Source organism: Heteronotia binoei, chromosome 1 (assembly GCF_032191835.1).
Source record: "Heteronotia binoei isolate CCM8104 ecotype False Entrance Well chromosome 1, APGP_CSIRO_Hbin_v1, whole genome shotgun sequence".
Taxonomy (NCBI): Eukaryota; Metazoa; Chordata; class Lepidosauria; order Squamata; family Gekkonidae; genus Heteronotia; species Heteronotia binoei.
Genome location: NC_083223.1, coordinates 269048161 through 269075909, shown reverse-complemented (window position 1 = coordinate 269075909; position 27749 = coordinate 269048161). Strand labels below are relative to the sequence as shown.

The following is a 27749-nucleotide window of genomic DNA, read 5'->3' as shown; positions in this document are numbered from 1 at the left end:
TCTTCCCCACACCTCGTGGGAGAGGCGCAGTCGGCAGCTTCCGTGGCACAGACTCCCTGTAAGCCTAAGACCGGCAAGCACTCTAAGAAGTCGGACGACCCCAAAAAGCGTCGCCGCTCCGATTCCGCCCACTCGGACCCGACGGGCAGCACTAGCTCAAAAAAGCATAAGACCCGCCCTCTCGACTCGGCCTCGAACCCGACCACCAAACCGAAGGCCTCGAACCCGACCGCCACTGCCTCCGGATCGATGCCGAAGACTCTGACGTCGAAGTCGACGGCAACACCGTCAATCACTCCGTTGGAAATCATCCGCATCTCATCAAAGTCGCCGTCCATTCCGAATTCCCCACCAGACCAGCTGCTGGATACGCACTCTACCGCATCCGTTAGGACCCACACTCTCGACCCCACTAAATTCGTAGATCTCTCACAGCCGATAGACGCCCACGCGCTCACCAGAGAACCCTCGACCCCGAGAGATCCCCTGACTAGACCTCGATCTCACAGTCGCAAACGCACCAGGTCCCGCAGTCGCCGACACACCAGGTCCCGCAGTCGCCGCCGTACCAGGTCCCGCAGCCGCCGCCGCACCAGGTCCCGCAGTCGCCGCCGCACCAGGTCCCGCAGCCGCCGGCGCTCTCGCAGCCACCGCAGGGGGAGACACTACTATTACTCTCCATCGAGATCTAGGTCTCCATCCCCACGGCACCGAAGACGGCACCGACGATCACCATCCCATGATCGCCATTACCACAGCTACCAAGAGTCTCCGCGCTACCGAGATCGCACACACAGACTCCAAACTGCTTCGATCGAATCGCTTCACCATGACGACCCTACGGACCTCGGCGCCGAACCGAAGCTCCCGTCACCACTAGAATCCCTACACACGGCTCCCAAGACAACACAGCCCGACCTACCTCAAGGAACCGACGACGGATCCGAGGAGGAACTCTCCGACTCCGACCACTCTTCGGGTTCGGACCTACAATCCCCAGACTCCGACATAGCCAAGCCAGCAGACTTATCACCGTCTGAAAGCCCAAGATCCTACCTCGACCTGGTAGCAAACATGGCAAGCTCGCTAAATCTAAAGCTCAATACGGACGCCCCCAGAGTCTCGGACGTCGTTTTTGATCTAGTCCACGCGGATCTTCCATCCAGCTCTTCTCTCCCAATGCTCCCCGTTCTACTAGAAACACTCAAAGAAGCATGGGACAAACCGGCATCGGTACCGCCAACATCCAAGAGGGTTGAAGCGCTGTACAAGATACACGCACCTGATTCCAAGTTCCTGTTCACCCACCCGGCTCCGAACTCGATCATTGTACATTCGTCCTCGAAGTCGAAGCAGACTAGACACCCGGTACCACCAGAACGGGAGGGCAAAAAACTCGACACCATCGGAAGAAAGATTTACGCCCTCACTACAGCCACAACCAAAATCCTCAACTACATGGCATGCTTCTCCGCATACACCCACAACCTGACCACCTCCCTCGCCGCATTGGTACCATCCCTGCCCGAGGCATCCCAAAAGTCAGCCACCACGACCCTGCAGGAGATGGCCAGAGTAACCAAACAGCAAATCAACACTGCCCGTCACGCTGCACAGTGTTCCTCCAGAACCTTGGCCTCAGCCATAGCACTCCGCAGACACGCGTGGCTCAGGTCCTCCTCCCTCCAACCAGACATCAAATACAAAGTTGAAGATTTGCCCTTTGATGGCCTTGGCCTGTTTAGCTCCTCTACAGATGACATCCTCACATCTGTAGACGATGGCAGGAAGAGGGCAAGACGACTGGGAGTCTCACAACCTCTGACCCAAACCAATCGACAAAGGAACTGGAGGTCCAACCAATACAAAGGGAACAGATCCCCACGACAACAGGAACCATGGAAGCGCAAACCACCGCAGTCCAAGCCTTCCTTTCAACACAGACGCCAAACAACCAAGAAACCTTCAACCACACCCAAACCGTCTCTCTGACCTCCCTGCCCCGAGCCGTCCAGTCTCCCTCCATCAGCCAAACCCATCAACACGACTACAACCATTCTACACTGCCTGGAGGACCATAACATCCGACGCCTGGGTCCTCGCCATCATTCAAAGAGGCTACCTAATAGAGTTTACGTCCACTCCAAAGCACCACCGGTTCCTCACCACACCCCCGTCCGCACCCCTGCAGACGGAAATCGCGTCTCTGCTGGACAAGGGCGCGATAGAACCAGTCCCACCCCAATACCATCGCACCGGCTTCTACTCCCGGTACTTCCTGGTGCCAAAAAAGGACGGAGGACTCCGACCCATTCTCGACCTCCGCAAACTCAACCTACACATAACCTACAAGAAATTCCGTATGGTCACGCTTCAGGCAATCCTCCCGCTCATCCCAGAACGAGCATGGATGGCGTCCATAGACCTCCAGGACGCCTACTTCCACATTACAATCAACCATCATCACAGAAGATTCCTCAGGTTTGCCATAGGGAAGCAGCACTTCCAGTTCTGCTCCCTTCCCTTCGGTCTCTCCACAGCACCAAGGGTCTTCACCAAGTGCATGGCAGTAGTAGCAGCCACATTACGCCAGCAACAGATATCAATCTTCCCGTACATAGACGACTGGCTGATCGTCGCCCATTCCAGGGAGCAACTACAACTGGACGTCTCGACCACCCTCTCCACCCTGGCCACCTTAGGCCTCCTAGTCAACCTCTCAAAATCCAAACTAGTCCCTACCCAAAGGATCCAATTCATAGGAGCAGACATCTCCACGCTCTCACAAACGGCTTTCCTACCTCAGGACAGGGCACTCGCCATAATGTCACTGGCCAACACTATCATCGCCCAGCGTTCCCAAACAGCGCTCACCTTCCAGAGAATGTTAGGCCTCATGGCAGCAACCACAGCAGTTCTGCGGTTTGCGAAGCTGCACATGCGTCCCCTCCAAATGTGGTTCGTAAGAACCTTCCGCCCTCACACACAACATCAATCCACACTGCTCACCCTTCCACTACACATTGTACCATCCCTCAAATGGTGGACCAAGGAACATCACCTCTACAAGGGCATGCCATTCAAGCAGACACCGCCCTCGGTGATTGTAACCACAGATGCCTCCAACTGGGGATGGGGAGCCCACTTGGAAGACCTCACGGTGCAGGGCCAGTGGACAGACTACGAACGCTCTCTCCACATAAACTGCCTGGAGCTCATCGCAGTGCACAAGGCTTTGCGGTCCTTCCTCCCATCGCTAAGGAACCAGCACGTCCAGGTCACCTCCGACAACATCGCCACAGTCTTTTACATCAACAGGCAGGGCGGCACCGCCTCCGTCAGACTCTGCAAGAGAGCCCTAGCCCTGTGGCACTGGAGCATAAGCCAGGGCATCTTCCTCACGGCCGTACACCTACCAGGGGCCGAGAACACCCAGGCAGACGCCCTGAGCCGCCACTCCACCAACAACCACGAGTGGTCTATCAACAGCCGATACATCAGACAGATATTCAGCATCTTCGGACAACCGAAGATAGATGTATTTGCTTCACCGTCAAATGCCCAATGCACCCGCTTCTACATGAGAGGTCCTCCATCCCACCTCTCCAGGGGGGATGCCTTCATACAAACTTGGAAAGGAACACTCCACTACCTCTTTCCGCCCATTCCACTTATCACCAGAGTTCTACAGAAGATTCAGGTAGACCACACAAACTGCATCCTCATAACTCCATGGTGGCCGCGCCAACCCTGGTTTACGACCTTGCTGCTCCTGTCCAACAATACCTTCATCCAGCTCCCTCAAACACGGGATCTCCTCTCTCAACAGGGCGGCAGGGTCCTTCACCACAACCCGGCATCGCTCAAATTAACAGCCTGGAGAATCAGTTTCTAGACTTCCCTCCGGAGGTCCGTCAGGTCCTAGTGAACTCCAGAAAACCATCTACTAGGAAATCCTATCTATTTAAGTGGAAACGCTTCTCACACTATGCCTCACAGCACAACTTCGACCCCAACCTCGCCACTATACCTCAGGTACTAACTTACACCTTAACGCTATCCAGAGCGGGTCTGTCGTATTCTTCCCTGAAGGTACACCTGGCAGCCATCTCTGCCTTCCACCCCCGCATCGATGGCACAACGGTATTCTCTCACCACGCGACCAGAGCTTTCCTCAAGGGCATCATTCGCCTACACCCACCAATCAAACAAGTTCTACCCACCTGGAGCCTGTCCCTAGTCCTGAGCCAACTCATGAAACCACCCTTCGAGCCCATGGCCTCCATCCCACTACACCTGCTGTCATGGAAGACGGCACTACTTACGGCCCTCACCACAGGCAAGAGGGCCAGTGACATCTGCGCATTCAGAGCAGACCCACCGTATACGATATTTCATAACAGTACGGTGGTCCTCCGACCTGACCCGACCTTCCTACCCAAGGTCGTCTCTACCTTTCACCTAGGAAGACAGTCCACTATACCAGCCTTCTTCCAGCACCCCGCGGACGCGGGACAAAGGGCACTCCACAACTTGGATGCACGGAGAGCCCTAGCCTTCTACATAGACAGAACCCGCCAAATCCGTAAAGACCCTAGACTCTTTGTCACCTACGCTACCCATAATAAGGGCAGCAGAATATCTACCCAGAGACTCTCCAAATGGATTGTTGCTGCCATCGAACTCTGTTACCAGCTGGCAAAGCAACCAATCCCTCAACATATACGAGCCCACTCAACCAGAGCCGTGGCTACCTCGTCTGCCTTCATGAAAGGCACCCCTATAGAGGACATATGCGCTGCAGCCGTCTGGTCCTCCACATCTACCTTCGCCTCGCACTACGCTCTCGACGTCCGTGCCCGGCGAGATGCCTCCTTCGGACAAGCAGTGCTACGATCGATCTTCGACTAACCACTGTGAGTACCACTATCATTACGTTACGCTCTAACCCTTCATGTTCTTACAGGTCCAGCACCCACCTCCGAAGAAATGGCTCGCTAATCACCCATATGTGTGAATGCACAGAGACCACGAAGAAGATGGACAGGTTTCTTACCTGTAACTGGTGATCTTCGAGTGGTCATCTGTGCAATCACACAGACCCACCCAGCCTTCCCCGCTGCTGGAAGCTAGTAAGCACAGTTATTTCCACCTATCCGGCGGCGGGAAGAAACTGAGTGGCTAAGCACCTCCCCCTTGTCCAGGCATGCGCAGTAGCTGTCTCCTCCCAGGACAAGTGGGAGGCGCGCCAGATCTACGATCAAGATTGCTTTGAACTCTCCGAGGTCGGGGCCAATCCTGCGGATTACCCATATGTGTGATTGCACAGATGACCACTCGAAGATCACCAGTTACAGGTAAGAAACCTGTCCTTCTTATGCGACACAGAGTGTTGGACTGGAGGGGCCATTGGCCTGACCCAACATGGCTTCTCTTCTGTTCTTATGTGACACAGAGTGTTGGACTGGAGGGGCCACTGGCCTGACCCAACAGGGCTTCTCTTATGTTCTTATGTGACACAGAGTGTTGGACTGGAGGGGCCACTGGCCTGACCCAACAGGGCTTCTCTTATGTTCTTATGTGACACAGAGTGTTGGACTGGAGGGGCCACTGGCCTGACCCAACATGGCTTCTCTTCTGTTCTTATGTGACACAGAGTGTTGGACTGGAGGGGCCATTGGCCTGACCCAACACGGCTTCTCTTCTGTTCTTATGTGACACAGAGTGTTGGACTGGAGGGGCCATTGGCCTGCTCCAACATGGCCTCTCTTCTGTTCTTATGTGACACAGAGCGTTGGACTGAATGGGCCATCGGCCTGATCCAACACGGATTCTCTTCTGTCCTTATGCACCCCTGGTCCTTCATCCTTCCCAGGGGAAGGGAGGCATTTGAAAGGAGCACGGTCCCTTTCCACGTGACGGCCAGAACTCCCTTTGGCGTTCCGTTCCGCTTGCCACAACGTACTCCTGGCTCCCTCCTTCCCTCCCCAGCTATTTCTTGGCTTGGACTTAGCGGAGTCTTGCGCGCCAAAAAATCCCACTTTGCGAGCGCCCGGCATTCAAGCTGTGGGCTCCCGCATCAATTCGTTTGCTGCGGGGGGGGGGAGGGTTCGGGTTCTCTTCCCTGAGGTAAAACCAAAAACAAATGCGCGAGATGCAGGCTCAAACTCTGCGCGGCAGCCGCGGCCCCCTCCTCGCCGTCCTCCGGCGGGGCTGGCAGAGGCGGGGCTTTCCGGGGCCCGCCCAGCTCGGCCAAGCTCGGGCAGGGGCGTCTTTGGCGCAGCGCGCGGAGCGAGCCGGGGAGGAGAAAGGCGCGATGGTGGCCTCGGCGCTGGGCGCGGCCGCCTTGGGGCTGCTGCTGGCGGCGCTGCTGGGGCTGGGGCTGCAGCGCCGGCTGTGGCCGCAGGCGGGGCCCGAGCTGGCCTTCCTGCTCCGAGCGTGGCAGGGCCGGCGGCAGCTGCTGGGAGAGCCGGGCAGCCTGGCGCAGCGCTGGGGGCGCTTGGCGCGCCGGCGGGCGGAGCGCGTCTTCGTGCGCTACGAGGAGCGCAGCTTCACCTACGGCCAGGCGGAGCGGGAGAGCAACCGGGTGGCCAACGCGCTGCTGAGAGCCCGGCCCGTCGCCGGAGGCCCCCTGGTGCCCGGCCAGACGGTGGCTCTCCTGATAGGCAACGAACCCGCTTTCGTCTGGGCCTGGATCGGCCTCGCCAAGCTGGGCGTCCGGGCGGCTTTCCTGGGCACCGCGCTGCGGCGAGGGGCACTGCTCCACTGCCTGCGCGCTTGCGGCGCCCGGGCCCTCCTGGTGGCCCACGGTGAGTCTGGGGCTTCCGCTGGGGAGGGGTGGGGTGGGGGGCAGGGCCGGCCTTAGACTGCCTGGCACCTGCTCATTGGAGACATTCAGGCCTCGGATTCAGCAGGAACTCACAGGAACGCAGCTCCCACGAAACCTTTCTGAGGGTTCCCCCTCTTCCTCCTCCCCAGCGGTGTTCCCTGCAAGCTGAGTTCGTGTGAGCCGGCTCACAGATCGTTAGCCTGCAGCTTACACATTTTTGCCTTCGCTCGGGAAAGATGACCACACACACACACACACAGCACACTCATTGATGCGCATCTCATAACTTTCCATGCCAGTAGCTCACCAAGTAAAATTTGGACTCGCGAGACTCTGCAGTGTAGAGGGAACGTTGCTCCCCACCTCGTCCATTGACTAGGAGGTGCAGCTGCAGAACGATCCCTGCATGAGCTCCTGTTCTTCTACAAAGCGACCCCTGGAGGCTCTCGTCGCATCTTCGTGCCAGCATTTGAGAAAGGAACGGGAGTTTCCCTAAAGTAGCACAAAAAGTTCGTTGAAGGGACACTGTTGCTTTAATGCACTTAGCCAAGCCTGCAAGGAATTTGTACTTGGGGGGGGGGGGGTTCATTGTAACCCAGCGTTTAAAGTGTTAAAAATGCATTTGTCATATATTTCAAGGTGCAATGGAATTTTGATGTTTTCAGCCTCTGTGACCGTGAGCATTTGTGCTTTACGCTGGTGCAGGGCCGGGTCTGGGGGGAGGGGGCAGAGGGGGGGGCGCCAAATTGGGTACGGAGTCCATTGGATTCCATGAGACCATAAGATAGAATGGCCCATAAGGGGCATTCGATGAAATTGCTGAGCAGCCAGGTTAGGGCATTCGATGAAATTGCTGAGCAGCCAGGTTAAAACGGATAAAAGGAAGTACTTCTTCACCCAAAGGGTGATTAACATGTGGAATTCACTGCCACAGGAGGTGGTGGTGGCCACAAGCATGGCCACCTTCAAGAGGGGTTTAGATAAAAATATGGAGCAGAGGTCCATCGGTGGCTATTAGCCACAGTGTGTGTTTATATATTAAATTTTTTGCTACTGTGTGACACAGAGTGTTGGACTGGATGGGCCATTGGCCTGATCCAACATGGCTTCTCTTATGTTCTTATGGGGTATCATTTTTTAATCCCTCCCCCTCAAAAAACATGTAGATCCGGTTCTGCTCTGATGTTAACTTTCACGGTTTCTGGGCACTCCATTATGCCCTGTGGAGACCGATTCCCATAGGGCATAATGGAGAATTGATCTGTGGGTATCTGGGTCTCCGGGGGGGGGGCTGTTTTTTGAGGTAGAAGCACCAAATTTTCAGCATAGCATCCAACACCTCTTCCTAAAATACCCTCCAAATTTCAAAAGGATTAGACCAGGGGGTCCATTTCTATGAGCCCCCAAAGAAGGTGCCCCTATCTATTATTTCCAATGGAGGGAAGGCATTTAAAAGATGTGCAGTGCAGTCCCTTTAAAGGTGAGGGCCAGAACTCCTTTTGGAGTTCAGTTATGCTTGTCACAACCTTGCTCCTGGCTCCATCCCAATGTCTCCTGGCTCCACCCCCAGAGTCCTCAGATGTTTCTTGAATTGGACTTGAGGTTTAAATCTCCTTCTCTAGAGTCGCGCCACCGCTGCGGCCTGATCCCTCCCTGCATGAAACCGCCTTGTATTGAACCAGACCCTGGGTCCTTCCAGTCAGTCTTGTTGACTCGGATTGGCAGTGGCTCTCCAGGGTCTCCAGTGTTTCCCATCATCTACTACCTAATCAGTTTAACTGAAGATGCCAGGGATTGAATTTAGGACCTTCTGCTTGCTCTTCCATTCAGCCACAGCCCCTACCTTCCCAATCCACTGCTCGTGGTCCCCCCCGGCTCCAGCTGCCGCCGCCAAGGTCTCCGCTTCCAGCAGTGGGCCAGTTTCAAGGTGCCGGAGAGCCAGTTTGGTGTAGTGGTTAAGTGTGCGGACTCTTATCTGGGAGAACCGGGTTTGATTTCCCACTCCTCCACTTGCACCTGCTGGAATGGCCTTGGGTCAGCCATAGCTCTGGCAGAGGTTGTCCTTGAAAGGGCAGCTGCTGTGAGAGCTCTCTCAGCCCCACCTGCCTCACAGGGTGTCTGCTGTGGGGGGAAGGTAAAGGAGATTGTGACCACTCTGAGATTCAGAGTATAGGGTGGGATATAAATTCAATATCGTCTTCTTCATTTTTGCATTTTGTGTGTGTGTGTGTCTATATACCTGTGCCAGAAAATCATGGTGATCTCCGGCGACCCCTACTGTAGCATGGGGGACATTCAGAGAACTGGCTTGATACAGCCTGCCTCTGCTTCCCGGTACTGGTATTCCAAGGAGGTCTCCCACCCAAGTACTTGCCAGGGTTGGCCCTGCTTAGCTTTCAAGATCTGATGAGATGGGGCTTGTGCCTGGGCCATCCAAGTCAGGCTGGTGCTTATGTATTTTTATTGAATTATTTTATGATTTTAAATGCAAGCTCAGACAGCTTCAAGAGGGAATTGAGCTCTCTCAGCCCCACCCACCTCACAGGGTGCCTGTTGTTGGGGGTGAGGGAAGGTAGAGGAGATTGTGACCGCTGTGAGACTCTTGAGATTCAGAGTATAGGGTGGGATATAAATCCAATATTGTCGTCGTCGTCTCCTCCTCCTTCTTTCTTCTCCAGCTGCTCTTGGTGCCGTAGTCTTGCCAGGCTATGGCAAGACTTATATGATTGTTAGCCGCCCTGAGTCCGTTTGGAATGGGCGGGATATAAATGGAAAGTTAATAAATAAAATAAAAGGCACCTTTAAGAGCAACAAAGTTTTATTCAGAATGTAAGCTTTCGCATGCGTGCACACTTCGTCATACAATGAAATGGGGTACAGTGAGCAGAGCTACATATAGCTGGTTAAGCGTGCAGACTCTTATGTGGGAGAACCAGGTTTGATTCCCCACTCCTCCACTTGCAGCTGCTGGGATGGCCTTGGGTCAGTCGTAGCTCTGGCAGAGGTCAGCCATGGCTTTCACAGGAGTTGTCCTTGAAAGGGCAGCTGCTGTAAGAGCTCTCTCAGCCCCACCCGCCTCGCAGGTTGTCTGTTGTGGGGGGCGAAGGAAGGTAGCGGAGATTGTGAGCTGCTCTGAGACTCTGAGATTCACAGTATAGGACGGGATATAAATCCAATATCTTCATCATCTTCCAAAGGTTTATTGTTGGGGGTGGGGAGCCCAAGATAACATTGATCCACCGGCAGGCCTGAGGGTGAAACGCACGTCAACAACACCGTTCTCCCAAAATGTATGTTAACTTTTAACAGAAGTGGAATTCTAGCAAAAGCTCCTTTGCCTATTAGGTCACACACCCCTGGTGTAGCCAATCCTCCAAGAGCTTACAAAAAAGAGCCTTGTAAATTCTTGGAGGATTGGCTACATCAGGGGGTGTGGCCTAATATGCAAAGGGACTCCTGCTAGAATTCCACCCCTGGCTTTTAACAACATTTAGGGAAGGCTTCTGGAGTTGTGAATGCTTACTGGTGCCATTGTTCCCAACCTAGGGTTGCCAGCTCTGTTGCCAGCTCTGGATTGGGAGATTTGGGGGGAGTGGGTGGAGCCTAAAGTGGGCAGGGCTTGGAGAGGGGAGGGACTTTGGTGGGGGAGAATGCCATAGAGTCCACCTTCCAGAGCTGCCATTTTCTCCAGGGGAGCCGATCTCTGTCCTCCCAGGAGAGCTCTACCTGACCCTATTGACCTCCTTCAAAGTCCATTGGCATTTGTGGGCTTCGGAGGGTGAGACACCGTTTAGGATCCCTTATGGATCTTCTCTTTGGCTTTTCTGCTGGAACGCTTAACATCGGCCAGCAGTTACAACAAACGAAAAACTGAAAGGAGGACAGGTTTAAAGCAAATGAGCAGCGGTGGTTAAAAAGCAGAAGTCGGTTTTCAACATACTAAGAGGGAGCCATCTCCGTTCTTCCTGCTTGGAGATGCCTACAGTGATATAGGGATGGATTAGGGTTGCCAATCCCCAGGTGGAGAAGGGAAAAAGGTAAAAATACCTCCGCGGAAAAGCCAGCCTCAATAATAATACAAAACTTACCAGTGCTTTATAAACATAGAACAAAATTCAGCAACATAAAGTGAAACTAATCACATAGAACAGTGGTCCCCACCCCCTGGGCAGTGGACTGGTACCGGTCCGTGGCCTGTTAGCAACCGGGCCGTGAGTTGTATAATTATTTCATTATATATTACAACGTAGTAGTAGCAATAATAATAATAAGATGACATTGGATTTATATCCTGCCCTCTGCTCTGAATTTCAGAGTCTCAGAGCGGCTCACAATCTCCTTTCCCTTCCTCCCCCCACAACAGACACCCTGTGAGGTGGGTGGGGCTGAGAGAGCTCTCCCAGAAGCTGCCCTTTCAAGGACAGAGTCTCAGAGCGGCTCACAATCTCCTTTCCCTTCCTCCCCCCACAACAGACACCCTGTGAGGTGGGTGGGGCTGAGAGAGCTCTCCCAGAAGCTGCCCTTTCAAGGACAGAGTCTCAGAGCGGCTCACAATCTCCTTTCCCTTCCTCCCCCCACAACAGACACCCTGTGAGGTGGGTGGGGCTGAGAGAGCTCTCCCAGAAGCTGCCCTTTCAAGGACAGAGTCTCAGAGCGGCTCACAATCTCCTTTCCCTTCCTCCCCCCACAACAGACACCCTGTGAGGTGGGTGGGGCTGAGAGAGCTCTCCCAGAAGCTGCCCTTTCAAGGACAGAGTCTCAGAGCGGCTCACAATCTCCTTTCCCTTCCTCCCCCCACAACAGACACCCTGTGAGGTGGGTGGGGCTGAGAGAGCTCTCCCAGAAGCTGCCCTTTCAAGGACAGAGTCTCAGAGCGGCTCACAATCTCCTTTCCCTTCCTCCCCCCACAACAGACACCCTGTGAGGTGGGTGGGGCTGAGAGAGCTCTCCCAGAAGCTGCCCTTTCAAGGACAGAGTCTCAGAGCGGCTCACAATCTCCTTTCCCTTCCTCCCCCCACAACAGACACCCTGTGAGGTGGGTGGGGCTGAGAGAGCTCTCCCAGAAGCTGCCCTTTCAAGGACAGAGTCTCAGAGCGGCTCACAATCTCCTTTCCCTTCCTCCCCCCACAACAGACACCCTGTGAGGTGGGTGGGGCTGAGAGAGCTCCCCCCAGAAGCTGCCCTTTCAAGGACAACTCCTGAGAGAGCTATGGCTGACCCAAGGCCATTCCAGCAGCTGCAAGCGCAGGAGTGGGAAATCAAGTCCCGTTCTCCCAGATAAGAGTCTGCACACTTCACCACCACAGCAAAGACTTTAGAAATAAAGTGCACAATTGTATCATCCTGAAACCATCGATTTTCAAAGAGAGCAAATTATATAGTGAAGCTTTGCTCTCTTAGCCCCGCCCACCTCACAGGTGTCTGTTGTGGGCGGAGAAGATAAAGGTAATTGTAAGCCACTCTGAGTCTCTGATTCAGACAGAAGGGCGGGGTATAAATCTGCAATTCTTCTTCTTCTACAGAGATTCTGCACAAGCCTTGTTCTTATTTTCAAGGATCGCCAACTCTGGTTTGGGAAATTCCAGGAGATTTGAAGGTGGAGTCACTATCGAGGCAGGGTGGCGGCTGAGTGGTAGAGCATCTGCTTGGTAAGCAGAAGGTCCCAGGTTCAATCCCCAGCATCTCCAAAAGGTCCAGGCAAGTAGATGTGAAAAACCTCAGCTGGAGAACCGCTGCCAGTCTGAGTAGACAGTACTGACTTGGATGGACGAAGGGTCTGATCCAGTATAAGGCAGCTTTGTATTTTCATATATGCCACTCTTGCCTTGGATGGGATTCCAAGTGACAAAGATTTAGCATTTGCGCAGCTTTAATAAAGGTCAAGGTAGTCCCCTGTGCAAGCACCAGTTGTTTCTGACTCTGGGCTGATGTCATGTCACGCTGTTTTCTTGGCAGACTTTTTACAGGGTGGTTTGCCATTGCCTTCCCCAGTCATCTACACTTCCCCCCCCCCCCCCAGCAAGCCGGGTACTCATTTTACCGACCTCGGAAGGGTGGAAGGCTGAGTCAACCTCGAGCCGGCTACCTGAACCCAGCTTCCGCCGGGATCAAACTCAGGTCGTGAGCAGAGAGCTCAGACTGCAGCGCAGCAGCTTTACCACTCTGCGCCTTTTCCTAGGAACTCGGTATCCTGATATTGAAGACACAGATGCAAGTGCCCAGAAAAGTTTAGAAGAAATCGATTGTTCCCCCCAAGGACTTCCCGTCTCCCCCCAGTTTTTCAATGAGAAAAAAAAAAAGGTTGTTTTGGAAATGGGGGGGAGGGGAGTGAAGGACCATGGGATTTTTCTTGTATAAAATAAGTGGGATGCTTTCAAGGACAAAGACAGGAAGGGTTGCGTCAGTGCTTAATTCTCATGGCCCTTTCTTACACGGCTAGAGAAATGCTGATTGCCACTTTGGGATCAGGAAACAATTTTTCTCCAGGCCAGTTTGGCCAGGGATCCTGGAGGGTTTTGGCATCTTCGGGGCATGGATCAGGGGTCACTGAGAGCATGGGGGGGGGGAGTATTTGTGAAGCTCCTGCATTGTGCAGGAGGTTAGACTAGATGACCCTGAAGTTCCCTCTCCAACTACAGTATGATTCTGTGGCTTTGCTTGAAATACTTTCTAAGAATTTGTGCGATACATAAATTGTCTGGCTGGAAAATACCATCCAAGTTGCAACCGATTTATGATGACCCCACACAATGCTGCCTCTAAACTGTGGAGTCTTGTGAGCAAAAATTCTACTTTGTGAGCTGCTGGCATTAAAGGTGTGAGCTACTGCATCAATTAGTTTGCTCCGGGGCCATTTTTCCTGAGCTAAGACAAAAGTGTGTGAGCTAAAAACAAAAATGTGTTAGATAGATAGATGGCTTTTTTTGAGCAGGAACGCAGGGGGACACAGTTCCAGCTGGCTCGGTGTCATGGGGTGTGGCCAAATATGCAAATGAGTTCCTGCCAGGCTTTTTCTACAAAAGAAGCCCTGTGTGCAGCAATGGTGATATCAGGGGTGTGTGGCCTAATATGCAGATGAGTTCCTGCTAGGCTTTCTCTACAAAAGAAGCCCTGTGTGCAACAATGGTGATATCAGGGGTGTGTGGCCTAATATGCAAATGAGTTCCTGCTAGGCTTTTTCTACAAAAGAAGCCCTGTGTGCAACAATGGTGATATCAGGGGGTGTTGCCAAATATGCAAATGAGCTCCTGCTGGTCTTTCTCTACAAAAGAAGCCCTGTGTGCAACAATGGTGATATCGGGTGTGTGGCGTAATATGCAGATGAGTTCCTGCTAGGCTTTCTCTACAAAAGAAGCCCTGTGTGCAACAATGGTGATATCAGGGGTGTGTGGCCTAATATGCAAATGAGTTCCTGCTAGGCTTTTTCTACAAAAGAAGCCCTGTGTGCAACAATGGTGATATCAGGGGGTGTTGCCAAATATGCAAATGAGCGCCTGCTGGTCTTTTTCTACAAAAGAAGCCCTGTGTGCAACAATGGTGATATCAGGGGGTATTGCCAAATATGCAAATGAGCTCCTGCTGGTCTTTTTCTACAAAAGAAGCCCTGTGTGCAACAATGGTGATATCAGGGGTGTGTGGCCTAATATGCAGATGAGTTCCTGCTGGCCTTTTTCTACAAAAGAAGCCCTGTGTGCATCAATGGTGATATCAGGGGGTGTTGCCAAATATGCAAATGAGCTCCTGCTGGTCTTTTTCTACAAAAAAAGCCCTGTTTGCAACAATGGTGATATCGGGGTGTGTGGCCTAATATGCAGATGAGTTCCTGCTGGTCTTTTTCTACAAAAGAAGCCCTGTGTGCAACAATGGTGATATCAGGGGGTGTGGCCTAATATGCAGATGAGTTCCTGCTAGGCTTTTTTCTACAAAAGAAGCCCTATGTGCAACAATGGTGATATCAGGGGGTGTGGCCTAACATGCAGATGAGTTCCTGCTAGGCTTTTTCTACAAAAAAAGCGATGGATGGATAGATTATCACAGTATAAAAATTTACATTCAGAAGTATCATGAAAACCAAATCTTCAGATTAGAGCTGTGCACTTCTAAAATGTCATGAATGTATCGTTGATAGATTTAAAATCATAATAACTATGCTGAATTGTAGAGCTCAATGTCGACTCAGCTTAGGGGGGACACTGACCCCAGAGGATTTTCAGGGCAAGAGATAGTCAGAAGTCGTTTGACCTCGCCTGCCTCTGCGTAGCAACCCCGGTATTCCTTGGTAGTCTCCCGTCTGCGTACTAACTAGGACCGACCCAGTTTAGCTTCCTTTCTCTGAAGAGTTCAAGATGTTCTCTCCTCCCTTTTTATTCTCAGAACAGCCCTACCAAGTAATTTGTTTTCAGAGAGTGTGGGTGGTCCCAGGGTCGCTCGTTATATTTCACGGCTGATTGGGATTTGAACTCGAAGTCTTCCACGTACCTAGTTCGGCACTGCCCACTCCAAAACACTGGCTCTAGAGCCTTTTGCGCCCTAGGCAAAACTAACTAATTGCTCCCCTCCATGAGTCCATTGGATAAAATGGAGGGATTCGGCTGTCCCTGTGGTGCCACACCAGAGAAGGGGTTTAACGTTTAAATCCCCTTCTGGAGAGCCAGTTTGGTGTAGTGGTTGAGTGCGTGGACACTTATCTGGGAGAACCGGGTTTGATTCCCCACTCCTCCACTTGCAGCTGCTGGAATGGCCTTTGGTCAGCCATAGCTCTGGCAGAGGTTGTCCTTGAAAGGGCAGCTGCTGTGAGAGCCCTCTCAGCCCCACCCACCTCACAGGGTGCCTGTTGTGGGGGAGGAAGGAAAAAGGAGATTGTGAGCCACTCTGAGAGAAGGGCGGGGTATAAATCTGCAGTTGTCGTCGCCTTCTTTTTTAGAGCCGCGCTGCAGCTGCGGCCCGATCCCTCCATTTTATCCAAAGGGCTTATAGAATAGAATGCACCAATAGGATAGAATGAAGGGGGGGAGGACGATCGTCCTTCCCCCTTCATTCCATCCTATTGGTGCGTTCCAGAGGTGCAAAGGCAGGGAGTGTCGCTGCTTCTGTGCCTCTCAGAAGACTCCCAAGAGGTTCGGGGAACTCAAGCAGCTGCCCACCCACACCTGGGGGGTGCCCGGTTTGGTACCCCCAGTCTGCTTGCACCCTAGGGCCAGCTCTGCCCACTGGCTCACAACCTACCCACCATATATTGAGTTCTGCCTCACAAAAGCCGCTTCTGGAATAAATTTTATAAGTATGCAAGGTGCCCCGGGATTCCAGTTTTGTTTTGCTGCTGGAGAAGAACATGGGTGCCCCTCTGGAATGAACGTATCTCCAAGCATGTGTTTCTTGTTTGAATGTGACTAATACCGTTGCCAGAGTTTGTGCTAGTGTCCAAATCTGCTGATTTTTCTTGATCCTTTGTCTTATACGAAGACAGTTTCAAAGACTGAAGGAGAAACCTTCTTTTGCTCGCTATGAGATTTCTGGATCTCCTGGATCCGTTTCCGGTAATGGCAAATGGATAAACATCTGGAGCAGAGGTCCATCAGTGGCTCTTAGCCACAGCGTATTGTTGGGGCAAGTGATGTTCTGTATTCTTGGTGCTGGGGGGGGGGGCAACAGTGGGAGGGCTTCTAGTGCCCTGGCCCCACTGATGGACCTCCTGATGGCTCCTGGAGTTTTTTTGGCCATTGTGTGACACAGAGTGTTGGACTGGATGGGCCTTTGGCTTGATCCAACATGGCTTCTCTTGTGTTCCTAACGTCTTCCCCCACAGTGCAAGGACCCTGCAGCAGAGGGAAGCGTCGATGTTAGTGGACCAAAAAAACGTCCTGCCCATGAGATAAACACATGGAACAGAGCTCCATCAATGGCTCTTAACCAAAAGGTGTAGATGGAACACATTGTGTGAGGCAGTGATGTGCTGTATTTTTGGTACTTCGGGGGACAACCATGGGAAGATTGCTGGTGGACCTCCTGATGGTATCTGGGTTTTGGCCACTGTGTGACACAGAGTGTTGGACTGGATGGGCCATTGGCCTGATCCAACATGGCTTCTCTTATATTCTTATGGCCACTGTGTGACACAGAGTGTTGGACTGGATGGGCCACTGGCCTGATCCAACATGGCTTCTCTTATATTCTTATGGCCACTGTGTGACACAGAGTGTTGGACTGGATGGGCCATTGGCCTGATCCAACATGACTTCTCTTATGTTCTTATGGCCACTATGTGACACAGAGTGTTGGACTGGATGGGCCATTGGCCTGATCCAACATGACTTCTCTTATGTTCTTATGGCCACTGTGTGACACAGAGTGTTGGACTGGATGGGCCATTGGCCTGATCCAACATGGCTTCTCTTATGTTCTTATGGCCACTGTGTGACACAGAGTGTTGGACTGGATGGGCCATTGGCCTGATCCAACATGGCTTCTCTTATATTCTTATGGCCACTGTGTGACACAGAGTGTTGGACTGGATGGGCCATTGGCCTGATCCAACATGACTTCTCTTATGTTCTTATGGCCACTATGTGACACAGAGTGTTGGACTGGATGGGCCATTGGCCTGATCCAACATGACTTCTCTTATGTTCTTATGGCCACTGTGTGACACAGAGTGTTGGACTGGATGGGCCACTGGCCTGGTCCAACATGGCTTCTCTTATGTTCTTATGGCCACTGTGTGACACAGTGTTGGACTGGATGGGCCATTGGCCTGGTCCAACATGGTTTCTCTCATGTTCCTATGAGAAGTGACCTCCCTGCAGAGTACAAAATGAGACTTGCCACTTACCGTCTCTGTTCTCTGTCTCTACAGATCTTTTTGAGGCGGTGGAGCCCATCCTCCCCGACTTGGAGGAAATGGGCATTGTGGTCTGGGTGTTGGGGAAGGGACCCTACCCTCCCGGGGTGACGGCTCTCGATGACCTGCTGGAGGAGTCTTCTGAGGAGCCAGTGCCCTATGATCTCTCCACCCCCAGTGACCTGTCGGACACCTGCCTGTACATCTTCACCTCTGGAACCACAGGTAACATCTTGCACAGCTGGGCTGAGACCTTCTCTCCTTCCCCCTCTCTCTCCCTCCCTGCTCTATCTCTGTCCCTCCTTCCCTCCGTCTCCCCCGTCTCCCTCTTCCTCTCTCCCTCCCTCTCCCGCCTCTCACTCCTTCTCTCACTCCCCCTCCTCTCCCCCTCCCTCTCCCGCTCTCTCTCCCTCCCTCTCCCCCCTCCGTCTCCCCCTCCTCTCTCCCTCCTCTCTCTCCCTCCCTCTCTTCCACCCTCTCTCTCTCTTTCTCTCTCCCCTCCCCTCCCCTCTCCCTCTCTCTCCCCCCCATCCTTGTCTGGGTCTCTCTCCCATCTATCTCCCTCCTTCCCTTCCTCTCCCCCTCTCTCCCGCCCTCCCTCTCCCCCCTCCCTCCCTCCCTCTCCTTCTCTCCCACCCTCTCTCTATCTTTCTCCCTCCCCTCTCCCTCTCTCTCCCTCCCTGTCTGGGTCTCTCTCTGTCTCCCCTCTCTCTCCCTCCTTCCCTTCCTCTCCTCCCTCTCCCCCTCTCTCCCACCCTCCCTCTCCCCCCTCCCTTTCTCCCTCCCTCTGCCCTTCTCTCTCCCTCCCTCTCCCCCTTTCTCCCTGCCTCCCTCTACCTCTCTCCCTCCCTCTCCCCCCTCTGTCTCCCTCTCTCCCTCCCTTTCCCCTTCTCTCCCTCCCTCTCTCCCCCTCTATACCTCTCCTTCCATTTCTCTCTTTCTCCCTCCCTCTCTGTCTTTCCCCCCCTCTCTCTCCCACCCTCCCTCTCTGTCTCTCCCTCCCCTCCCCTGCCCTCTCCATCTCTCTCTCCCACCCTGTCTGGCTCTCTCTGTCCCCCCTCTCTCTCCCTCCTTCCCTCTTTCTCCTCCCTCCATCTCCACCTTTCTCCCTCCCTCTCCCCTCTCTCCCTCCCTCTCCCTCCCTCTCCCCTTCTCCCTCCCTCTCTCCCCCTCCCTATACCTCTCCCTCCATTCCTCTTTTTCCTCCTCCCTCTCTGTCTCTCCCCCTCTCTCTCCCTCCTTCCCTCCCTCTCCCACCCTCCCTCTCTCTCTCTCCCTCCCCTGCCCTCTCCCTCTCTCTCCCTCCATCTCTCTCTCCCTCCCTGTTTGGCTCTCTCTCTGTACCCCCTCTTTTTCCCTCCTTCCCTCCCTCTCCTCTCTCTCCCTCCGTCTCCCCCTCTTTCTCCCTCTGTCTCCCCCCTCCTTCTCTCCCTCCCTCTCTCCCCCTCCCTATACCTCTCCCTCCATTTCTCTTTCTCCCCCCTCTCTATCTCTCCCCCCTCTCTCCCCCTCCCTCCCTCTCTCCCCCTCTCTCTCCCTCCTTCCCTCCCTCTCTCCCCCTCCCCCTCCTACCCTCTCCCCCTCTATCCCTCTTCACCTTTCTCTCTTCTCTCTATCTCTCCCCCTCTTTCTCTCCCTCCCTCCCTCTCTCTCTCCCTGCCTCCTTCCCTCCCTCATCTCTCCCCCTCCCTATCTCCCTCCTACCCTCCCCCCCTTTCTCTCTTCTCTTCCTCTCCCCCCCCTCTCTCCCTGCCTCCTAAATAAGAGTCTGCACACTTAACCACTACACCAAACTGAGCAGGGGGTTGGATTAGATGGCCTCTGTGGCCCAACTCTGTGATTTTAGGATTTTATTTTATAATTCTATTCGCAGCAGCTTTGTTGATGGTATCTCTCCACGCTGAATTATCCCTTCAGTTCTGTTTATTTCTTTAAAACATTGATAACCTTGTCTGTCTGCCGGGCAACTGGCACCCAAGGCAAGGAATCATCACGTTTGTTTGTTATAATTTGGCTCTCTCGAAACTATAGGCCGTTGCAAATTTTATGAGCACAGAGAGGTGATCAAAGACTGATCCGTTGCTTGAATTTGTAGATAACTCCGGATGCAGGTTAAGGGAATTCCCAGAACGACGATTGAGGCCTCTCTGTTTCTGGGATAAGCATTGGCCGCTCCAGGGAATAGCAGCCTCTGAATACAGTTTGATTTAATTTGGTTTTGCCTGAAACAAAAATGTGAAGCCCTGCAAATTGCCGCCAGGGGTTCTGTCATGGTTAGAAAGAAAAAAGAGAGTTGGATTTATACCCCACCCTTTGCTCGGGAGTCTCAGAACGGCTTACGATCTCCTTCCCTTCCTCTCCCGACAGACACCCTGTGAGGGAGGGAGGTGGGGCCGAGAGAGCTCTGAGAGAACGGCTCTTGAGAGGACAGCTCTGAGAGAATTTGTGACTGACCCAAGGTCACCCAGCTGGCTGCATGTGGAGGAGGAGCGGGGAAGCAAACCCAGTCAGCTGCACCTAACCTCACAGGGTGTTGGTTGTGGGGAGAGGAAGAGAAGGTGATTTTAAGTTGCTCCAAGAATCCTTCAGGTTGTGAAGGGTGGGATATAAAACCAACTCTCCTCCTTCTCCTATCTCTTCTCTTGCCGTGCCTCAAGTCCACTACGGACCTCTCACAATATGCATATGCAGTGGAGAATTCTGGGGCTGGGTGGGGCTGAGAGAGCTCTGACAGAAACTGCCCTTTCAAGGACAGAGTCTCAGAGCGGCCGACAATCTCCTTCCCCTTCCTCCCCCACAACAGACACCCTGTGAGGCGGGTGTGGCTGAGAGAGCTCTCCCAGAAGCTGCCCTTTCAAGGACAGAGTCTCAGAGCTGCCTACGATCTCCTTTCCTTTCCTCCCTCATAACAGACACCCTGTGAGGTGGGTGGGGCTGAGAGGACTCTTCCAGCAGCTGCTCTTTCAAGGACAACCTCTGCCAGACATGTGGCTGACCCAAGGCCATGCTAGCAGCTGCAAGTGGAGGAGTGTGGACTCAAACCCGGTTCTCCCAGATAAGAGTCCGCACACTCAACCACTACACCAAACTGGCCAAAAAGAAATGGCCTTTGTTTCATCTGCAGGACTCCTCTCTCTTCCAGGGCTTCCCAAGGCCGCTCGCATCAGCCACATGAAATGCATCCTGTGCTTAAAGTTCTATCAACTGGTAGGTGGGACCAGCTCCGACGTGATCTACGTGGCCCTGCCCCTCTACCACTTGGCAGGGGCTCTGCTGGGGATCCTTGGCACCTTCGGCTTGGGTGAGTCTGGGGCCGATGCCAGGGCGTTCTTGTTCTCTTCTGTTGGGGGCATGTGTTGAGGACAGCAGTTGGAAGAAGTGCAGGACGCTCTGGCTTATTTTGCAGGCTTCTGTTAATTGAATTCTACAGTAGGGGTTCCCAACCTTTTTGAGCCTGCAGGTACCTTTGGAATTTTGACATAGTGTGACAGGCACAGCCACAAAATGGCTGCCACAACTCATCATAAAAAAATAAGAGCCCTGCTGGATCAGACCAGTGAGGGTCCATTTAGTCCAGCATCCTGTCTCACGCAGCGGCCTCAACCAGTTCCTCTGGAGGGCGAACAACAGGGCAGAGAGGCTGAGGCCTTCCCCTCAGAAGAACATCAGAAGAGCCCTGCTGGATCAGACCAGTGAGGGTCCATCTAGTCCAGCCTCCTACCTTACACAGTGGCCTCAGCCAGTTCCTCTGGAGGGCCAACAACAGGGCAGAGAGGCCGAGGCCTTCCCCTCATAAGAACATCAGAAGAGCCCTGTTGGATCAGACCAGTGAGGGTCCATCTAGTCCAGCCTCCTGCCTCACACAGTGGCCTCAGCCAGTTCTTCGGGAGGGCCAACAACAGGACAGAGAGGCTGAGGCCTTCCCCTCAGAAGAACATCAGAAAAGCCCTTTTGGATCAAACCAGTGAGGGTCCATCTAGTCCAGCCTCCTGCCTCACACAGTGGCCTCAGCCAGTTCCTCTGGAGGGCCAACAACAGGGCAGAGAGGCTGAGGCCTTCCCCTCAGAAGAACATCAGAAAAGCCCTGCTGGATCAGACCAGTGAGGGTCAATCTAGTCCAGCATCCGGTCTCACACAGTGACCTCAACCAGTTCCTCTGGAGGGCCAACAACAGGGCAGAGAGGCTGAGGCCTTCCCCTCATAAGAACATCAGAAGAGCCCTGCTGGATCAGACCAGTGGGGGTCCATCTAGTCCAGCCTTCTGTCTCACACAGTGGCCAGCCAGTTCTTCCAGAGCAGAGGTCCCCAATCCTCCTGCCTCACACAGTGGCCTCATCCAGTTGCTTTGGAGGGCCAACAACAGGGCAGAGAGGCTGAGGCCTTCCCCTCATAAGAACATCAGAAGAGCCTTGCTGGATCAGACCAGTGAAGGTCCAACTAGTCCAGCCTCCTGTCTCACACACTGGCCATAACCAGTTCCTTTGGAGGGCCAACAACAGGGCACAGGGGCCGAGGCCTTCCCCTCATAAGAACATCAGAAGAGCCTTGCTGGATCAGACCACTGAGGGTCCAACTACTCCAGCCTCCTGTCTCACACAGTGGCCTCAACCAGTTCCTCTGGAGGGCCAGCAACAGGGCAGAGAGGTCAAAGCCTTCTCCTCATAAGAAAGGTAGAAGAGCCCTGTTGGATCAGACCAGTGACGGGCCATCCAGTCCATCATCCTATCTCACACAGTGGCCTCAACCAGTTCCTCCGGAGGGCCAACAACAGGGCAGAGAGGCCGCGGCCTTCCCCTCATAAGAACATCAGAAGAGCCCTGCTGGCTCAGATCAATGAGGGTCCATCTAGTCCAGCAACCTGCCTCACATAGTGGCCTCAACCAGTTCCTCTGGAGCAGGGGTGGCCAGCGGTAGCTCTCCAGATGTTTTGCCTACAACTCCCATCAGCCTCAGCCAGCATGGCCAATGACTGGGGCTGATGGGAGTTGTAGGCAAAAAACATCTGGAGAGCCACCGCTGGCCACCCCTGCTCTAGAGGGCCAACCACAGGGCAGAGAGGCTGCGGCCTTCCCCTCAGAACATCAGAAGAGCCCTGCTGGATCAGACCAGTGAGGGTCCATCTAGTCCACCATCCTGCCTCACACAGTGGCCTCAACCAGTTCCTCTGGAGGGCCAACAACAGGGCAGAGAGGCTGAGGCCTTCCCCTCATATGAACATCAGAAGAGCCCTGCTGGATCAGCCCTCTGAGGGTCCATCTAGTCCAGCCTTCCCTCTCACACAGTGGCCAGCCAGTTCTTCCAGAGCAGAGGTCTTCAAACCTCAGACCGTGGACTGGTACCGGTCCGTGGCCTGTTAGCAACCGATCCGTGACTTGTATAATTATTTCATTATATATTACAATGTAGTAATAATAGTAATAAGAGGACATTGGATTTATATCCTGCCCTCCACTCTGAATCTCAGAGTGACTCACAATCTCCTTTACCTTTCTCCCCCATAACAAACACCCTGTGAGGTGGGTAAGGCAGAGAGAGCTCTCACAGCAGCTGCTCTTTCAAGGACAACTCTGCCAGAGCTATGGCTAACCCAAGGCCATTCCAGCAGCTGCAAGTGGAGGAGTGGGGAATCAAACCCGGTTCCCCCAGATAAGAGTCTGCACGCTTAACCACCACACCAAAATAAAGTGCACAACTGTATCATCCTGAAACCATTCTCTCCCCCAGTCCATGGAAAAATTGTCTTCCACAAAACCGGTCCCTGGTGTCAAAAAGATTGGGGACCACTGCTCCAGAGGGCCTGTTATCTGAATTGCCCTAAAATTAGGTTTGGGGGTCGGGGAATTAGGCTTTAGCGAGATCAGAATCTATGTATACAGAAGTTTCTCCTTTGGAAGTCACTCCGTAACGAGGAAATATTGTCTAATAATCAAGGGGTTTTATTATGAAATAAAAGCAAAGATACAAGAGTATAAAATCATACGACACGCATACAGGCCTAAGAACATAGCGTGAAAATGCACGGGGTAAACACAGGGATGGACAAACAGGGCGATCATTACCTATCGTAATCTTTGAGGAAGGCTCCAATGGCGACGAAAAAGGGAGATGGGGGAAGGACCCTCAATTGATCAGGGGAGTATCTAAACAGCAGGGTAGGGATATTGTCAGATGCACACATGTGGGGCGTTGGGTCAGAGGTTATAAGGTCTACCTTGAGCCCTTAGGAGGTCCAGAGGATTATGACACGGGGTCAGACGAAAGAAGTACTTTTCTTTCTTTCTCACAATGCAAGAACTCGTGGGCATTCAGTGAAATTGCTGAGCAGTCAGGTTAGAACGGATAGAAGGAAGTACTTCTTCACCCAAAGGGTGATTAACATGTGGAATTCACTGCCACAGGAGGTGGTGGCGGCTGCAAGCATAGACACTTTCAAGAGGGGATTGGATAAACATATGGAGCAGAGGTCCATCAGTGGCTATTAGCCATAGTGTATTGTTGGAACTCTTTGTCTGGGGCAGTGATGCTCTGTCTTCGTGGTGCTTGGGGGGGGGGCAAGAGTGGGAGAGCTTATTGCGTCCTGGCCCCACTGATGGACCTCCTGGTGACACATGGGCTTTTTTGGCCACTGTGTGACAGAGTGTTGGACTGGATGGGCTGTTGGCCTGATTCAACATGGCTTCTCTTCTGTTCTTATGTGACACAGAGTATTGGACTGGAGGGGCCACTGGCCTGATCCAACATGGCTTCTCTTCTGTTCTTATGTGACACAGAGTATTGGACTGGAGGGGCCACTGGCCTGATCCAACATGGCTTCTCTTCTGTTCTTATGTGACACAGAGTGTTGGACTGGAGGGGCCACTGGCCTGATCCAACATGGCTTCTCTTATGTTCTTATGTGACACAGAGTGTTGGACTGGAGGGGCCATTGGCCTGATCCAACATGGCTTCTCTTATGTTCTTATGTGACACAGAGTGTTGGACTGGAGGGGCCATTGGCCTGATCCAACATGGCTTCTCTTATGTTCTTATGTGACACAGAGTGTTGGACTGGAGGGGCCATTGGCCTGATCCAACATGGCTTCTCTTATGTTCTTATGTGACACAGAGTGTTGGACTGGATGGGCCATTGGCCTGATCCAACATGGCTTCTCTTCTGTTCTTATGTGACACAGAGTGTTGGACTGGAGGGGCCATTGGCCTGATCCAACATGGCTTTTCTTCTGCTCTTATGTGACACAGAGTGTTGGACTGGATGGGCCATTGGCCTGATCCAACATGGCTTCTCTTCTGTTCTTATGTGACACAGAGTGTTGGACTGGATGGGCCATTGGCCTGATCCAACATGGCTTTTCTTCTGTTCTTATGTGACACAGAGTGTTGGACTGGAGGGGCCATTGGCCTGATCCAACATGGCTTTTCTTCTGCTCTTATGTGACACAAAGTGTTGGACTGGATGGGCCATTGGCCTGATCCAACATGGCTTCTCTTCTGTTCTTATGTGACACAGAGTGTCGGACTCGGTGAGTCATTGGCCTGATCCATCATGGCTTCTCTTACGTTATGTTCTTGTGCTTTGTCTCTTGCCAGGCGCTACCTGCGTGCTGAAGAAGAAATTCTCAGTCAGCCAGTTTTGGCCTGACTGCCGTCGCTACGGCGTGACGGTGTTCCAGTACATCGGAGAGCTATGCCGGTATTTGGTGAACCAGCCGCAGGTTAGCATGGGGAAGGCTACCCCACCCCCTCATCGGCAAGGGGCAGCTATGAAACTCCCACTTTAAGGATACAGACAAAAACAACCAAAATGGTTATAGTGACCAAATAGCTATGTATATTCATTGGTATTAAATACAGTCCGTAGGAAACTTAAATATACAATTCCAACAAAGGAGTCCCAACGTGCAGGGAGTCGACTTGGTTACTCCGGCTTCGATTTCTCTTCTAGCACAGGGTGCTCCATAAATCACATTCTTACAAAAGGTGCAGTGCTCTGAATAGTTCTGCAACACCTCACAAGGTACAATGCTCTAAATCAGGGGTGGCCAACGGTAGCTCTCCAGATGTTTTTTTGCCTACACCTCCCATCAACCCCAGCCAGCATGGCCAATGGCTGGGGCTGATGGGAGATGTAGGCAAAAAAAACATCAGGAGAGCTACCGTTGGCCACCTCTGCTCTAAATGGTTCTGCAACAATGTGGGTTCAGCGCTGGTTTGAAACGCTCTTGGTAAAGTGCCAGTTTGAAATTGCTTTGGAGGCTTTTTTGTCAGGTTTATCCATTGGAAATTCGGAAGGAAAATAGAACCATTGCTGCAGAACCATTTGGAGCATTGTAAGCCACTCTGAGACTCCGATTCAGAGAGAAGGGCGGGTTATAAATCTGCAGTTCTTCTTCTTCTAAAATAATAATAAGAACAGAGATTGGATTTATACCCCACCCTTCACTCAGAGCAGCTTACAATCTCTTTCCCCTTCCACTCCCCACAACAGACGCCCTGGGAGGTAGGTGGGGCTGAGGGAGCTCTTTCAAAAACCACTTTTGAGGGAAGAGTTCTGAGAGAACTTGAGACTAACCCATGGTCACTCCAACAGCTGCAGGTGGAGGAGTGGGGAATCAAACCCAGTTCTCCCAGATAAGAGTCCGCACGCTTAACCACTACAACAAACTAGCCAGAGGCCAAGAAAACCAGAATCAGCTCAACAAGATACTCAACTCCTATCAACGCTGTCACCAGGCAAGCATCTCTGCTAGAGTGTCCAGAGGTGCGGGGCCATCCCAGGAAAGGCCCTTTCCCCAGCTGCCACCCATTGTCTGAAGACTGATCCTTGTGTATTTTTTGATTCCTGATTCTGGGCTATCAACACGTTCTGACGTTCAGCGATTCGGACCACTCCTGGAGACAGAGCAGCAGTCTCCCTTCTTGGCTCTCAGCCCGTCCTTTCTCCTTCCCCCTTCCAGAGTCCCCGAGACCGGGAGCACAGCTTACGCATGGCGGTCGGCAGCGGGCTGCGTGCAGATGTCTGGCGGGAGTTCCTCCGCCGCTTTGGGGACTTGCGGATCGTGGAGACGTACGGCATGACGGAGGGCAGCGTGAGCTTCTTCAACATCACAGGGACCGTGGGCGCCGTGGGGCGGGCCTCTTGGCTTTATAAGGTGAGGATCGAAGCAGAAATGGCATGAGGAGCATCAGACGAGCTTGGGGGCTCAGGAAATCAATGAGGAGCTGCTACGGGCAGAGGTGGCGCGTGGGAGTCGAACTAGGCGATGGCTCCCACAGAGGCACGGGTGGGGGCGTGCGCCCCCTTCCCGACCCTACTTGCGCCGTCCCCGAGCCTTTCCCGGGCCTGAGGGATCTGAGGAGGTCTCAGAGCCTAGAAAGAACGCGGCTTCCCCTGCCCAGCGTGCTTCAAACTCAGAGCACGCTGGGCAGGGGAAGGTGCCCGGCAGCCCTGTCCTGCTTTTTAGGGAGCTCAGCAGGGGCTGCCGGGGAGGGGGGGCGTTGTTTCTTCGCTCGGAGCAATGTCCCTGCAGCCCCTGCTCAGCACTTTATAAAGCGGGACAGAACTGCTGGGCCAAAAGGTATGCAGCGCACCGTCCTGATGATGTCAATTCTGGTGATGTCGTTGGCTTTTACACTGAGGGGGACGCTGCCACGGGGTTCTGCCTTAGGCAGCAGAAACTATAGCGCCGGGCCTGGCTACCGGTTGGCGTGAACTTGCAGATGGGAACACGGATCCCGTCCTGTTGGGACGTGAACCTCTTAAAGAGCTGAGGTTGGCACCTTCCCTGTGAGAAAAGGCTGAAGAGTCTGGGACTTTTCCGTCTAGAAAACACAGGACACACAGGCAAATAATGAAAGAGATATTGCCTCTGAGCATGTGTAGAGCTCATTTCCTCTCTGCGGCTAAGGAGCAACTACAGGCGGATACGTGCCTGGGATTTCGGTGAGGGGTTTCCACATGACAGAGCATGGTGTCTGTGCTGGCCTTGGATGAGGGCGGGTGGCCAGCTCTGGGTTGGGAAATACCTGGATATTTTGGGGGTGAAGCCTGAAGAGGGCGGGGTTTGGGGAGGGGAGGAGCCTCAG

The 27749-nt window shown here is 53.2% G+C and overlaps 1 protein-coding gene across 1 annotated transcript in view; it reads left to right on the top strand.

Moving 5' to 3' along the window:
- The first annotated feature begins 6154 nt into the window (after positions 1 to 6154).
- SLC27A3 (solute carrier family 27 member 3) overlaps positions 6155 to 27749 on the top strand; it is a 34396-nt gene continuing 12801 nt past the window's right edge. The window contains exons 1-5 of the mRNA XM_060254142.1: positions 6155 to 6809; positions 17682 to 17891; positions 20809 to 20967; positions 25254 to 25378; positions 26621 to 26815. Coding sequence (XP_060110125.1) covers positions 6155 to 6809; positions 17682 to 17891; positions 20809 to 20967; positions 25254 to 25378; positions 26621 to 26815 — 1344 coding nt within the window. The remainder of the gene's footprint in view (positions 6810 to 17681; positions 17892 to 20808; positions 20968 to 25253; positions 25379 to 26620; positions 26816 to 27749) is intronic.